At 40.3% G+C, this 15748-nt stretch overlaps 1 protein-coding gene across 7 annotated transcripts in view; it reads right to left on the reverse strand.

Annotated features, from left to right (window-relative positions):
- LOC100663010 (caspase-8-like) overlaps window positions 1-15748 on the reverse strand; it is a 92196-nt gene that overhangs the window by 15818 nt on the left and 60630 nt on the right. For all 7 annotated transcript variants that reach the window (XM_023542385.2, XM_023542383.2, XM_023542379.2 and 4 more), the window contains 3 exons: window positions 2001-2106; window positions 1111-1249; window positions 486-530 (listed from right to left, as the gene is read on the reverse strand). In XM_023542385.2, coding sequence (XP_023398153.2) covers window positions 486-530; window positions 1111-1249; window positions 2001-2106 — 290 coding nt within the window. The remainder of the gene's footprint in view (window positions 1-485; window positions 531-1110; window positions 1250-2000; window positions 2107-15748) is intronic.

A 15748-nucleotide genomic window follows, 5' to 3' on the forward strand; every position in this document is an offset into this window, starting at 1 on the left:
TGTTCCACTCCCACTCTCTCAGAAATTTGGAGTTCAGACAGTCTGGAGATGGAGAGAACACCTTAAAAAGGGTGGAGAGGAAGAGGTTTATGTAAAATAAAGCCAAAGTAGGAAATATACTATGAAGTATATAGTATGATTCCCAAATTGTTTTATACGCGCAACAGTGAGGAAAAGTACAAAAATAATAATATTGCCTGTAGGGTAAAAGGATTACTAGTGGTTTTTATTTTGGTTGTTATACTTTTTTCTATTTTTGTATTTTCTACAGTGAATGTACATTACTTTCTAAAAAAGAAAAAATTTGCTACTGATTAATATTTTGAAAGATTTCTTTCTCCATTCTCTGGCCAAGTTTACTAGGGTAGAAAAATGATAGACAGGACTGAAAACTGTGTCTTATTTGGCTGGAGTGTGAGGATAAGATGCAGGCCAATGGAGGAGATGCTCAAGATCAGGAGAAGAGAGGAGGTGCCTGTACTCACCAAAAAGCCAGGACAATTGCTCACCCATAGTTAAGGGCCTTTGACCTGAAATGCAGAGGAAACTGGTTTTGCTTTGACAAAAAAAGGTCTGAAAAGTACATTGAGCAAGCTGTCTAATGAGTTAACACAAGCAACAATGGGCAGAATAAATGCAGATGAGCCCCAATTTTTCATTTTAACTTCATGTAAATGAAAGTGGAGTTAGCAAATCTCAAGGCCAGGAAGGGAAAATGCTGCCATTGATGCAATTTTCCAACCTGTTTGCTTCAGGTTGCTAGAAGTGTCGATTTTGACATCTATAACGCCCTCCTTCAATAAAGATGATGACTAAAAGTGGCTACTGAGCTTTTATTCTGTTATTAGTATAGCAGGTCCATCAAAGTATGAATGTGGAAGGTCATGAAGGGGAGCAATGAGAATAATAAAAAGTAATAAAATAATAAAGGTTGTTCCATGTATTACATTTAGAATTTTTTCTGAACTTCCTTTAGGGCTCATTCTTTCCTCTATATTGAAAGCAATACAATAGAAACAACAAAAACATTTTAGTTAGAGACATTGTGGCATAAATTAATTTTTCAATTGTGAAAAAAATTCCAAATAACAGACATTGGGATATTCCCACCTCTGTCTTGGTCTTCATAGTCTTTGATTTTCTTCAGTAGGTTCTCATCAATTAATCTGCATACACTTTTCAGGGTTTCTAGGTATTTTTCCCCGAGGATACCTTTCTTCTCCATCTCTATGAATGTATCTAGCAATGACTGAGAGCAGAAAAATATAGTGAGAAGCGTGGATGAAGCCATCTTGATTTGAGAGAGGGATTTTTCATTTTCTTCCACCTTTTCCAATCCAAGAGCCTCTCCTCTTTTCCTAACTTGATGCTCCAAAGACAGAAAAATATGTCCTAGGTGAAGGACAGATCCTTGGGTACCTCTGTGCTTTCTGACTTTGGCTCAGAAAGAACTAAGTAAGTGGATAAGAGAAAACCATCTCAGATTTTACTCCATTCTTTGGGCTGAAGCAGTTCGTGAACTGGCTTTACATGATGACTGAAACTGTCTGAACTGCAAGACTGAGGCCTCAAAAGCCTTGTCATGGTGACAGTGCTGGGTGTGTCTTACACTATTGACATTGCCTCTGGCTCTGGCTACAATGACCTGGGTCCACTCTTGCATTGCCTAACTCGTAGGCAAAAGTGCGGATGTCTGAGACACACAGCTGTGTTCCTTAACTCTGATTGTCTCCACAGTGGTCTGTGCAAAGTCTAAAAACTAGCCTTTATGTTCTTTCTTCTGTCTGTGACTTGTTTATGATAATTTAGAGTGGCACTTGACAGTTTACGAAGGAATTGTACCTCAACTCATGTGATCAATGACAGGCTTCTTTTAAAACCATTAGGTCCTAGCTAAAAATGTGAGAATCCATGTTTCCTCCATTTTTAAATTCCCACCACCCGACCAACTCCCACAAATTACTCTGATTTTTAAAACTTGGTGGAGTAACAGGTCTTACCGAGTCATAATCCATATTACATTTGAGATAATTCTGGCCCAAAATAAACTTGAACGAATTAAAGTCTTTTTTCGTTACATCTTCTGATATCTGAAAAAGCATAAGCCTGTAACGGGAAATAAAACGTTCTTAAAATGCTTTTCAAAATAATCTCTCGGAGGTTGGGGCCAAGATGGCCGACTAGGTAGATGCTACCTCGGATCCCTCTTGCAACAAAGACTCAGAAAAACAAGTGAATCGATCACATACATGACAATCTACGAACCCTGAACAAGAAACACAGATTTAAAGAGTTGACCTGAGTGACAGAGACAGAGAACGAACAACTACGGGGAAGCAGTGACTGTTTTCGGAGCCTGAAGCCAACGTCCCAGTCAGGTAACCTTGGCGCCGGGCTTAGGGCTGGGAGCAGGGGAGCTGAGCACGACATCTGTGACGGCGCAAACACAGGGCACAGCCCTACCCCCCTGAACTGACCCCGGGAGGGGGCCCAGCCGGTCTACGTGGGTGGCATGGCCACGCGGCTGGTGGGAGGAGAAGTCCCCGGGAGGCAGTGACTGGTTTTGGAGCCGGGAGTGCAGCGTCCCAGCCGGGGAACCTTGGCGCCGGGCTTTGGACTGGGCACAGGGGAGCTGAACGTGGCATCCGGCCACGGCACAAACACGGGGCACAGCCCTACCCCCCGAAATGACCCCGGGAGGGGGCCCAGCTGGTCTGCGTAGGCGGTGCGGCGACGCAGCTGGCAGGACGAGAAGTCCCCAGGACACAGCAACTGATTTTGGAGCCGGGAGTGCAGTGTCCCAGCAGGGGAACCTTGACACTGGGCTTTGGACTGGCAGCGGAGGATCTGACCGCAGCTTCAGCGGGCCAGACCCTCAGGGACAATCTCCACACAGCCAGCATACATAGGCTACACGCCCCTCAGGAATCTCAGATAAAATAGTCATCCCAAGCAAGATAAGCAACTTTGGCTATATACCGGGGTGCTACTCTCTGCTGTTTTTCTGAAACCTCCCCTCCCCTTCCCAGGTGGCTTCATTAACATTGGAATATCCTGAGCCAGAGGGAGAACGGCTCCAGCTCCGCAGCTTTGCTTTTCCCTTTTTTTTTTTTTTTTTGGTCTTTTCCTAACCCATTCTTCCAGCCTGAGAGAAGCAACCACAAAAAACCGAGGGACCAAAAATCATTCCCTAATTGGACTAAAAACACAGAACCAGCTCCAGCCAAGTATATATGATCCAAATCTCGGGCTTTCATCCTTACAGGGAACAAGGGGGTTTTTATAATGCAAAGGCAGTTCTGAAAGGGATCTGACTGCATTTTTTCAGTGGATTTACTGGAAAAACAAGTTTCCCAGGTCCGATATCTCTGCTTATTCAACAGAGCCCTAACTGACCCACAACAGGGAACTGAGGGCTGAAGCTCCCCCCAGACCATCTATCCTCTTGCCTTAGGGGTCTAAGGAGGGTGACACCTACCAATCAGTAGAGGTACTTGCATTGGGGGCCTAAGGTACAGCTACAGAGCCCACCCACCAAGATGCTATAGGAATAGAGACACACCTACCTCACTGACACTTGGGGGAAGCCTGTCAGCATCCTGCCTCCCCTGGAGTGTGAACCCCAGCTGCTAATAGAATCTGGTGCACACAACTATCACCACTACTTCTCGAGGTGGATAGGTGTTAGGGTATAGCACACACTTGATGACCCAAAATCAGATTCTACTCAAGAATAGTGAATAGACTCAGGCATATATATCTGGCAACAGCCCAAACTAGCTGGTAATAGGTCGTAAGTAAGTCAAGGGCTACAACAAACAAGACAGCACAATCTAGTAGCCCATCCACATATATTGAAAGAAAACAAATCAAGATAACACTCAGTGAGCAAATATAGAATAAATCACTACTATATCTTTTTTTTGATGGCTCGGAGACAGCAGTCGATATCAAACCACATAAAGAAGCAGACCATGACAGCTTCTACAACCCCCCAAACAAAAGAATCAAAATCTTTCCCAAATGAAGATACAATCCTGGAATTATCAGATACAGACTATAAAAAACTAATTTACAGAATGCTTCAAGACATCAGGGATGACCTCAGAAATGAAATAAGGCAATCTGCAGAAAAAGCCAAGGAACACACTGATAAAACAGTTGAAGAACTCAAAAAGATTATTTAAGAACGTAGTGGAAAAATTAATAAGTTGCAAGAGTCCATAGAGAGACAGCATGCAGAAATCCAAAAGATTAACAATAAAATTACAGAATTAGACAACGCAGTAGGAAGTCAGAGGAGCAGACTTGAGCAATTAGAATGCAGACTGGGACATCTGGAGGACCAGGGAATTAACACCAACATAGCTGAAAAAAAATCAGATAAAAGAATTAAAAAAAAATGAAGAAACCCTAAGAATCATGTGGGACTCTATCAAGAAGGATAACTTGCGTGCGATTGGAGTCCCAGAACAGGGAGGGAGGACAGAAAACACAGAGAGAATAGTTGAAGATCTGCTGACAGAAAACTTCCCTGACATCATGAAAGACGAAAGGATATCTATCCAAGATGCTCATCGAACCCCATTTAAGATTGATCCAAAAAGAAAAACACCAAGACATATTATCATCAAACTTGCCAAAACCAAAGATAAAGAGAAAATTTTAAAAGCAGCCAGGGATAAAAGAAAGGTCTCCTTCAAGGGAGAATCAATAAGAATAAGTTCAGACTACTCAGCAGAAACCATGCAGGCAAGAAGGCAATGGGATGACATACACAGAGCACCGAAGGAGAAAAACTGCCAGCCAAGGATCATATATCCAGCAAAACTCTCTCTGAAATATGAAGGCGAAATTAAGCTACTTACAGATAAACACAAGCTTAGAGAATTTTCAAAAACCAAACCAAAGCTACAAGAAATACTAAAGGATATTGTTTGGTCAGAAAACCAATAATATCAGATACCAGCACAACACAAGGTCACAGAACAGAACATCCTGATATCAACTCAAACAGGGAAATCACAAAAACAAATTAAGATTAATTAAAAAAAAATGCTCAAAACAGGGAATCATTGAAGTCAATATGTAAAAGATCACAATAATCAAAAAGAGGGACTAAATACAGGTGGCATAGAACTGCCATATGGAGAGGGATACAAGGCGATATAGGACAATACAAGTTAGGTTTTTTACTTAGAAAAATAGGGGTAAATATTAAGGTAACCACAAAGAGGTATAACAACTCCATAACTCAAAATAAAAGCCAAGAAAAACATCACGACTCAACAAACATAAAGTCAAATACTATGAAAATGAGGAACACACAATTTACAAAGAAAAACGTCTCAGCACAAAAAAGTAGGTGGAAAAATGAAATTGCCAACAACACACATAAAAAGGCATCAAAATGACAACACTAAACACTTATTTATCTATAATTACGCTGAATGTAAATGGACTAAATGCACCAATAAAGAGACAGACAGTCTCGGACTGGATAAAGAAACACGATCCGTCTATATGCTGCCTACAAGAGACACACCTTAGACTTAGAGACACAAACAAACTAAAACTCAAAGGATGGAAAAAAATATATCAAGCAAACAAAAAGCAAAAAAGAGCAGGAATAGCAATATTAATTTCTGACAAAATAGACTTTAAAGTTAAATCCACCACAAAGGATAAAGAAGGACACTACATAATGATAAAAGGGACAATTGATCAGGAAGATATAACCATATTAAATATTTATGCACCCAATGACAGGGCTTCAAGATACATAAATCAAATTTTAACAGAACTGAAAAGTGAGATAGACGCCTCCACAATTATAGTAGGAGACTTCAACACACCACTTTCGGAGAAAGACAGGACATCCAGTAAGCAGCTCAATAGAGACACGGAAGACCTAATTACAACAATCAACCAACTCGACCTCATTGACTTATACAGAACTCTCCGCCCAACTGCTGCAAAGTATACTTTTTTTTCTAGTGCACATGGAACATTCTCTAGAATAGACCACATATTAGGTCATAAAACAAACCTTTGCAGAATCCAAAACATTGAAATATTACAAAGCATCTTCTCAGACCACAAGGCAATAAAAGTAGAAATCAATAACAGAAAAACTAGGGAAAAGAAATCAAATACTTGGAAACTGAACAATACCCTCCTGAAAAAAGACTGGGTTATAGAAGACATTAAGGAGGGAATAAGGAAATTCATAGAATGCAACGAGAATGAAAATACTTCCTATCAAAACCTCTGGGACACAGCAAAAGCAGTGCTCAGAGGCCAATTTATATCAATAAATGCACACATACGAAAAGAAGAAAGAGCCAAAATCAGAGAACTGTCCCTACAACTTGAACAAATAGAAAGTGAGCAACAAAAGAATCCATCAGGCACCAGAAGAAAACAAATAATAAAAATTAGAGCTGAACTAAATGAATTAGAGAACAGAAAAACAATTGAAAGAATTAACAAAGCCAAAAGCTGGTTCTTTGAAAAAATTAACAAAATTGATAAACCATTGGCCAGACTGACTAAAGAAATACAGGAAAGGAAACAAATAACCCGAATAAGAAACGAGAAGGGCCACATCACAGGAGACCCAACTGAAATTAAAAGAATCATATCAGATTATTACGAAAAACTGTACTCTAACAAATTTGCAAACCTAGAAGAAATGGATGAATTCCTGGAAAAACACTACCTACCTAAACTAACACAATCAGAAGTAGAACAACTAAATAGACCCATAACAAAAAAAGAGATTGAAACAGTAATCAAAAAACTCCCCCCCAAAAAAAGCCCTGGCCCGGATGGCTATACTGCAGAGTTCTACCAAACTTTCAGAGAAGAGATAACACCACTACTACTAAAGGAATTTAAAGCATAGAAAATGACAGAATACTACCCAACTCATTCTATGAAGCCACCATCTCCCTGATACCAAAACCGGGTAAAGACATTACAAAAAAAGAAAATTACAGACCTATATCCTTCATGAACGTAGATGCAAAAATCCTCAGCAAAAGTCTAGCCAATAGAATTCAACAACATATCAAAAAAATAATTCACCACGACCAAGTGGGATTTATACCAGGTACGCAAGGCAGGTTTAATATTAGAAAAACCATTAATGTAATCCACCATATAGATAAAACAAAAGACAAAAACCACATGATCTTATCAATCGATGCAAAAAAGGCATTTGAGGAAGTCCAACACCCATTTATGATAAAAACTCTCACCAAAATACGAATTGAAGGAAAATTCCTCAACATAATAAAGGGCATCTATCCAAAGCCAACAGCCAACATCACTCTAAATGGAGAGAGTCTGAAAGCATTTCCCTTGAGAACGGGAACCAGACAAGGATGCCCTTTATCATCGCTCTTATTCAACATTGTGCTAGAAGCCCTAGCCAGAGCAATTAGGCTAGACAAAGAAATAAAGGGCATCCAGATTGGCAAAGGGGAAGAAAAATTATCTCTATTTGCAGATGACATGATCTTATATGCAGAAAACCCCAAGGAATCCTCCAGAAAACTACTGAAACTAATAGAAGAGTTTGGCAGAGTCTCAGGTTATAAGATAAACATACAAAAATCCCTTGGATTCCTCTACATCAACAAAAAGAACATCGAAGAGGAAATCACCAAACCAATACCATTCACAGTAGCCCCCAAGAAGATAAAATACTTAGGAATAAATCTTACCAAGGATGTAAAAGACCTGTACAAAGAAAACTACAAAGCTCCACTACAAGAAATTAAAAAGGACATACTTAAGTGGAAAAACATACCTTGCTCATGGATAGGAAGACTTAACATAGTAAAAATGTCTATTCTACCAAAAGCCATCTATACATACAATGCACTTCCGATCCAAATTCCAATGTCATTTTTTAAGGTGATAGAGAAACAAATCACCAACTTCATATGAAAGGGAAAGAAGCCTCGGATAAGCAAAGGAGTACTGAAAAAGAAGAAGAAAGTGGGAGGCCTCACTCTACCTGATTTCAGAACCTATTATACAGCCACAGTAGTCAAAACAGCCTGGTACTGGTACAAAAACAGACACATAGACCAGTGGAACAGAATTGAGAACCCAGATACAAATCCATCCACATATGAGCAGCTGATATTTGACAAAGGCCCAGTGTCAGTTAATTGGGGAAAAGATAGTCTTTTTAACAAATGGTGCTGGTATAACTGGATATCCATTTGCAAAAAAATGAAACAGGACCCATACCTCACACCATGCACAAAAACTAACTCCAAGTGGATCAAAGACCTAAACATAAAGACTAAAACGATAAAGATCATAGAAGAAAAAATAGGGACAATGTTAGGAGCCCTAATACAAGGCATAAACAGAATACAAAACATTACCAAAAATGAAGAAGAGAAACCCGATAACTGGGAGCTCCTAAAAATCAAACACCTATGCTCATCTAAAGACTTCACCAAAAGAGTAAAAAGACCACCTACAGACTGGGAAAGAATTTTCAGCTATGACATCTCCGACCAGCACCTGATCTCTAAAATCTATATGATTCTGTCAAAACTCAACCACAAAAAGACAAACAACCCAATCAAGAAGTGGGCAAACGATATGAACACGCACTTCACTAAAGAAGATATTCAGGCAGCTAACAGATACATGAGAGAATGCTCCCGATCATTAGCCATTAGAGAAATGCAAATTAAAACTACGATGAGATTCCATCTCACTCCAACAAGGCTGGCATTAATCCAAAAAACACAAAATAATAAATGGTGGAGAGGCTGTGGAGAGATTGGAACTCTTATACACTGCTGGTGGGAATGTCAAATGGTACAACCACTTTGGAAATCTATCTGGCGTTATCTTAAAAAGTTAGAAATAGAACTACCATATAACCCAGAAATCCCACTCCTCGGAATATACCCTAGAGAAATAAGAGCCTTCACACAAACAGATATATGCACACCCATGTTTATTGCAGCTCTGTTTACAATAGCAAAAAGCTGGAAGCAACCAAGGTGTCCATCAACGGATGAATGGGTAAATAAATTGTGGTATATTCACACAATGGAATACTACGCATCGATAAAGAACAGTGACGAATCTGTGAAACATTTCATAACATGGAGGAACCTGGAAGGCATTATGCTGAGTGAAATTAGTCAGAGGCAAAAGGACAAATATTGTATAAGACCACTATTATAAGTTCTTGAGAAATAGTATAAACTGAGAAGAACACATACTTTTGTGGTTACGAGGGGGGGAGGGAGGGAGGGTGGGAGAGGGTTTTTTACTGATTAGTTAGTAGATAAGAACTGCTTTAGGTGAAGGAAGGACAATACTCAATACATGGAAGGTCAGCTCAACAGGACTGGACCAAAAGCAAAGAAGTTTCCGGGATAAAATGAATGCTTCAAAGGTCAGCGGAGCAATGGCGGGGGTTTGGGGACCATGGTTTAAGGGGACTTCTAAGTCAATTGGCAAAATAATTCTATTATGAAAACATTCTGCATCCCACTTTGAAATGTGGCATCTGGGGTCTTAAATGCTAACAAGCGGCCATCTAAGATGCATCAATTGGTCTCAACCCACCTGGATCAAAGGAGAATGAAGAACACCAAGGTCACACGATAACTAAGAGCCCAAGAGACAGAAAGGGCCACATGAACCAGAGACCTACATCATCCTGAGACCAGAAGAACTAGTTGGTGCCCGGCCACAATCGATGACTGCCCTGATAGGGAGCACAACAGAGAACTCCTGAGGGAACAGGAAATCAGTGGGATGCAGATCCCAAATTCTCATAAAAAGACCAAACTTAATGGTCTGACTGAGACTAGAGGAATCCCGGTGGTCATGGTCCCCAAACCTTCTGTTGGCACAGGACAGGAACCATTCCCGAAGACAACTCATCAGACATGAAAGGGACTGGACAGTGGGTAGAAGAGAGATGCTGATGAAGAGTGAGCTAATTATATCGGGTGGACACTTGAGACTGTGTTGGCATCTCCTGTCTGGAGGGGGGATGGGAGGATAGAGAGAGTTGGAAGCTGGCAAAATTGTTACGAAAGGAGAGACTGGAAGGGCTGACTCATTAGGGGGAGAGCAAGTGGGAGTACGGAGTAAGGTGTATATAAACTTATATGTGACAGTCTGACTTGATTTGTAAACGTTCACTTGAAGCTCAATAAAAGTTAATAAAAAAAATAATAATCTCTTGAGTTGAAGTCTGGGCATCTTTGGAAGCATCACTGAGCTCCTTTCATGTCCTGTTAGTGTTGACAGAGGGATGAAGAAGGAAGCAAGCATTTCATAAAATACAGCTCCTAGGCAAGAAGGTTGATGTGACTCAGTATCATCCTTTTAAGATCATGGAGTGAGGCCATTTTGACTGTGTACTCCAGGAGATTTGGAAACAATCAATGGCCGAGGGATCTAAAAGAAAAAATGTAAACATATAAATTCTAGAAGTAAACATGGATAAATCATTTTATAACCTGAAGTAATCCAAAATCTAGAAGAATGAAAGAAAATACTGATAAATTTTCCTATATAAGATGACAATTTTGTGTGGAAAAAATGCCTTAAGGGAAATTAAAATGCCAGTGAAGAAACTGGAAAAAGTTACTGCAACTTTTTTCACAGACAAGTACCTAATATATAAAGAGCCTCTAAAATCTTAAAGGGAAAAAAAAAAAAAAAGATCAACAACCTATTTAAAAAACGGGCAAAGCTATGAAGAAAACTGAAAATAAGCCTTAAAAACATGAAAAGATGTTTAATATAACATTTCATAAGAAATACAAATTAAAATCTACAGTAGGTCAGAAGTGAAAATGAGGCCCTTACTACAGACCTTACAGAAATAAAAAGAATTAAAAGAGAATACAATGAACCATTGTATGGCAAGAAACTAGATGACCTAAATGGAATGGCCAGATTCCTAGACTCATATAAACTACCTAAATTGACTCAGGAAGAAATGGACAATCTTAGCAGACATGTAACAAGCGAAGATATTAAATCAGTAGTCAAAAAATCCTCAAACACCCCAATCAAAACGGGGAAAACGTGTAATAGAATTTCAAATTCTCATGGAATCCAGAATTATGGAACCACTAAGGTTGGATGAACCCTCAGACTATTGGCCTGAAAAAATCTTTAAGCTTTAAAACAAAATTATCCCCTGAAGTCTTCTTTAAACCAAACAGTGTCGTTACCGTTAGGTGCTGTCGAGTCAGTTCCAACTCACGGCGACTCCATGTACAACAGAACGAAATACTGCGTCATCCTCACAATTGTTGTTATGCTTAGGCTTGTTATTGCAGCCACTGTGTCAATCCATCACATTGAAGATCTTCCTCTTTTTCACTGACCCTCTACTTTACGAAGCATGATGTCCTTCTCCAGGGTCTGATCCCTCCTGATAACATGTATCAGGCAATGTTCTGCTGCTATTCATAAGGTTTTCACAGGTTCTTTTCATAAGTAGACCACTGGGTCTTTCTTCCTTGTCTGCCTTAGCCTGGAAGCTCAGCTGAAACCATTCTGCCATGAGTGACCCTGCTGGTATTTGAATACAGGTGGCATAGCTTCCAGCATCACAGCAACACTCAAGCCCCCACAGTACAACAAGCTGATAGACGCATGGGGGAAACCAAACAGTAGTTTGGCTTAATTAGTAAAGAATGCCTGCTTTGAGCATTGTGCACTTTTAAATAACTATATGGGATCAAATTGACAACAGCAGCTCAAAAGATTAGGAAACTTAGGGGGCAGTGAGTTTATGTCAATGGAGGAGAAACAATTCAGGAAAGGACGGTGAAAATGGTTGTACAACTTGAAGAACGTAATTAATGTCACTGAATTGTGCACATAGAAATTATTGAATTGGTATATGTTCTACTCTATATATTTGTCTTAGTCATCTAGTGCTGCTATAACAGAAATACCACAAGTGGATGGCTTTAACGAAGAAAAATTTATTCTCTCACAGTCTAGTATAGCAGAAGTCCGAATTCAGGGCATCAGCTCCAGGGGAAGGCATTCTCTCTCTGTTGGCTCTGGAGGAAGGTCCTGGTCATCAATCTTCCCCCAGACTAGGAGATTCTCAGCACAGGGACCCCAGGTCCAAAGAATGCGACCCCAGCTCCCAGTGCTCCTTTCTTGGTGGTATGAGGTTGCCATGTCTCCTTGCTTGCTTCTCTCTTTTATATCTCAAAAGAGATTGGCTTAAGACACAACCCAGTCTTGTAGCTTGAGTCCTGTCTCATTGACATAACTGCTGCTAATCCGATCTCATCAACATCATAGAAACGGGATTTACGACACATAGGAAAATCACATCATATAACAAAATGGTGGCAAATCACAAAATACTGGGAATCATGACCTAGCCAAAGTGATACACATATTTTTGGGGGACACAATTCAATCCATGACTTTCCACCCTTTGGCTCCCGAAAATTCATGTGCTTGCCACATGTAAAACACATTCATCCCATCATATCATAGCAAAAGTCTTAAATCAACTCCAAGCCCAAAATCCAAAAATTCTTCTTCATCTGCGAAATCTAGAATACAAGTTATCTGCTTCTAAAGTAAAATGATGGAACAGGCACACACTAGATGTTTACATTACAAATGGAAGAAATTAGAGGGAAAGAAGAGACAACAGGCACCAAACAAGTCAGTAGAACACATTACATTAGCCCTCAAGGCTTTGAAAATAATCCTGTTCTCTGAGACCATTTACTTAATGTCCCTGCCCTACAGACTCTAGGCACTGGCCACACTCTCCTGATTCTGAGTGGAGGCCCCTTGTCCCTAGGCTTCACCTCCACCTTACTGGCTCACTGGGACGGCAACTCTGCTCTTTGGCTTTAGGCGCACCATTTTCCTAAACTATCTGAGTGGTGACTCCACCCTTAGAAACACCAGAGGCCATGATTCCACCCTTTGAAACCCCAGAGGCTATGGCCATACCCTTTGAGACTGAAGCAGCTCAGCTTCCTGTGTTCCTTATCTCTTTAGCTCCTGCTTCCTAGTTTCTTGGCCTCTTGGCCCCTGGAGCCTCTTCACCTGTATCTGCCCTGTTGGAGCAAGTGTTCCAAAGCTCTTTAACTCCACCAATAAGTTCCCAGAGGCACCCCACTCTGCCAGGAAACCACCTGCACAAAGGCACTCAGCTCTCTTGCTCTGTGGGTCACCTCCAGAGTGGCCTAGCACTGGTCTCCTGGTTCTGCTACTACCTATTCTCTGCCGCTTCTGGTCCTCTGCTGCTGCTGGCCGTCTGCTCTTTTTCTCACCATCTGTGCTGTCTCTGGTGTTAACAGTTCTCCTCAGTTCCTTCTGAGTCCTCTATCCATTCACAGTTTCAAAACCATTTCTGTATTTCAGGTATCTGTTAGAGCAGCACCCCACTCCCAGTATCAAATTCTGTCGTAGTCATTTAGTGCTGCTGTAACAGAAACACCACAAGTGGGTGGCTTTAACAAACAGAATTTTATTCTCTCAGAGTTTAGTAAGCTAGAAGTCCAAATTCAGGGCATCAGCTCCAGGGAAATGTTTCTCTGTCTGTCGGCTCTGGGGGAAGGCCCTTCTCATCAATCTTCCCCTGGACCGCACTTCTTCGCATAGGAGCTCTGAGTCTAAATGATCCACTATGCTTCCTGGCACTGCTTTCTTGGTGGTATGAGCTCCCGCTGTCTCTTTGCTCACTTCTCTTTTATATCTCAAAAGAGATTGGCTCAAGACACAATCCAGCCTTGTAGATTGAGTACTGCCTCATTAACATAACTGCCACCTACCCCATTTCATTAACATCATAGAGGTAGAATTTACAATACATAGGAAAATCACATCAGATGCCCAAATGGTGGCCAATCACACAATACTGGGAATCATGGCCTAGACAAAGTGATACACATATTTTTGGGGGACACAACTCAATCCATGACACACAGTGTATAGATTTTTCAGACTGGCTTCTCTTACTAACCAATATGCATTTAAGCCTCTTTCATTTCTTTCATGGCTTGATTGTTCATTTCTTTTTATCATAGAATGAATGTACCAAAATTTGTTCATTCATTCACCTATTTCTTTCAAATTTTTGGCAATTATGAATAAAGTTGCTATAAATATTCATGTGCAAGTTTTCATATGGACATATATTTTCAGTTCATTTGGGTAAATATGCAGGAGCACAACCGGCAAAACTCAAGTTGTCCTTGTTAGTTGCCATCAAGTCAACTCTAACTCACCGTGACCCCCCTGCATGCAGAGTTGAACTGCTCCGTAGGGATTTCAAGGCTGTGGCCTTTCTGAAGCTGATTGTCAGGCCTGTTTTCTGAGGCATCTCTGGGTGGGTTCAAACTACAAACTTGTCAGTAGCCAAGTGCTTAACCATTTGTGCCACCCAGGAACTCCTGGCAAAACCCATAGGACTGTACAATAGAAAAAGTACACCCTAATGTAAACTATGAACATTAGTTAATAATAATATATCAATATTTTGTTCATCCATTGATTCATAAGAAATGTACCACAGGAACGCAAGACGTTAATAATAGAAGAAACTGAGCAGTGAGAAGAGTTATACAGGAACTTAGTACTTTTTGCACGGTCTTTGTTTTTTAATTTTATTTTATATAGTCTTTTTTTTTTTTGTATTGTGTTTTAAGTAAAAGTTTACAGCTCACATTAGTTTCTCATACAAAAATTTATACACACATTGTTATGCAACCGTAGTTGCTCTCCCTGTAATGTGACAGCGCACTCCTTTCCACCTTTTATTTAACCAGCTCCTGTCCCTTCCGGCCTTTTCAGGAGCTGCCCGTTTAGGCTCATGTATCTACTTAAATTAAGAAACACACTCTTCACAAGTATCATTTAATGTATTATAGTCCAGCCTAAGACGTCTTCAGGGTTGTATGCTTTCACTATACCTACTCAATCTGAATGCTGAGCAAATAATCAGAGAAGCTGGACTACATGAAGAAGATTGGCGCATCTGGATTGGAGGAAGACTCATTAATAACCTGCGCTATGCAGATGACACAACCTTGCTTGCTCAAAGTGAAGAGGACTTGAAGCACTTACTGATGAAGATCAAAGACAACACCTTCAGTATGGATTACACCTCAACATATAGAAAACAAAAATCCTCACAACTGGACCAATAAGCCACATCATGATAAACAGAGAAAAGACTGAAGTTGTCAAGGATTTCATTTTACTTGGATCCACAATCAATGCCCATGGAAGCAACAGTCAGGAAATCAAAAGAAGCATTGCACTAGGCAAATCTGCTGCAAAGGACCTCTTCAAAGTGTTGAAAAGCAAAGACGTCACCTTGAAGATTAAGGTGCTCCTGACGTAAGCCATGGTATTTTCAGTTGCATCATATGCATGCAAAAGCTGGACAATGAATAGGGAAGAATTGACACCTTTGAATTCTGGTGTTGGTAAAGAATATTGAATATACCACAGACTGCCAAAAGAATGAATAAATCTGTTTTGAAAGAAGTACAACCAGAATACTCCTTAGAAGCAAGGATGGTGAGATTGCTTCTTACATACTTCGGACATGTTGTCAGGAGGGATCAATCCCTGGAGAAGGACATCATGCTTGGTAATGTAGAGGGTCAGCAGAAAAGAGGAAGACTCTCAACAAGATGGATTGATACAGTGGCTGCAACAACGAGCTCAAGCATAACAACTATCA

Source organism: Loxodonta africana, chromosome 6 (genome assembly GCF_030014295.1).
Source record: "Loxodonta africana isolate mLoxAfr1 chromosome 6, mLoxAfr1.hap2, whole genome shotgun sequence".
Taxonomy (NCBI): domain Eukaryota; kingdom Metazoa; phylum Chordata; class Mammalia; order Proboscidea; family Elephantidae; genus Loxodonta; species Loxodonta africana.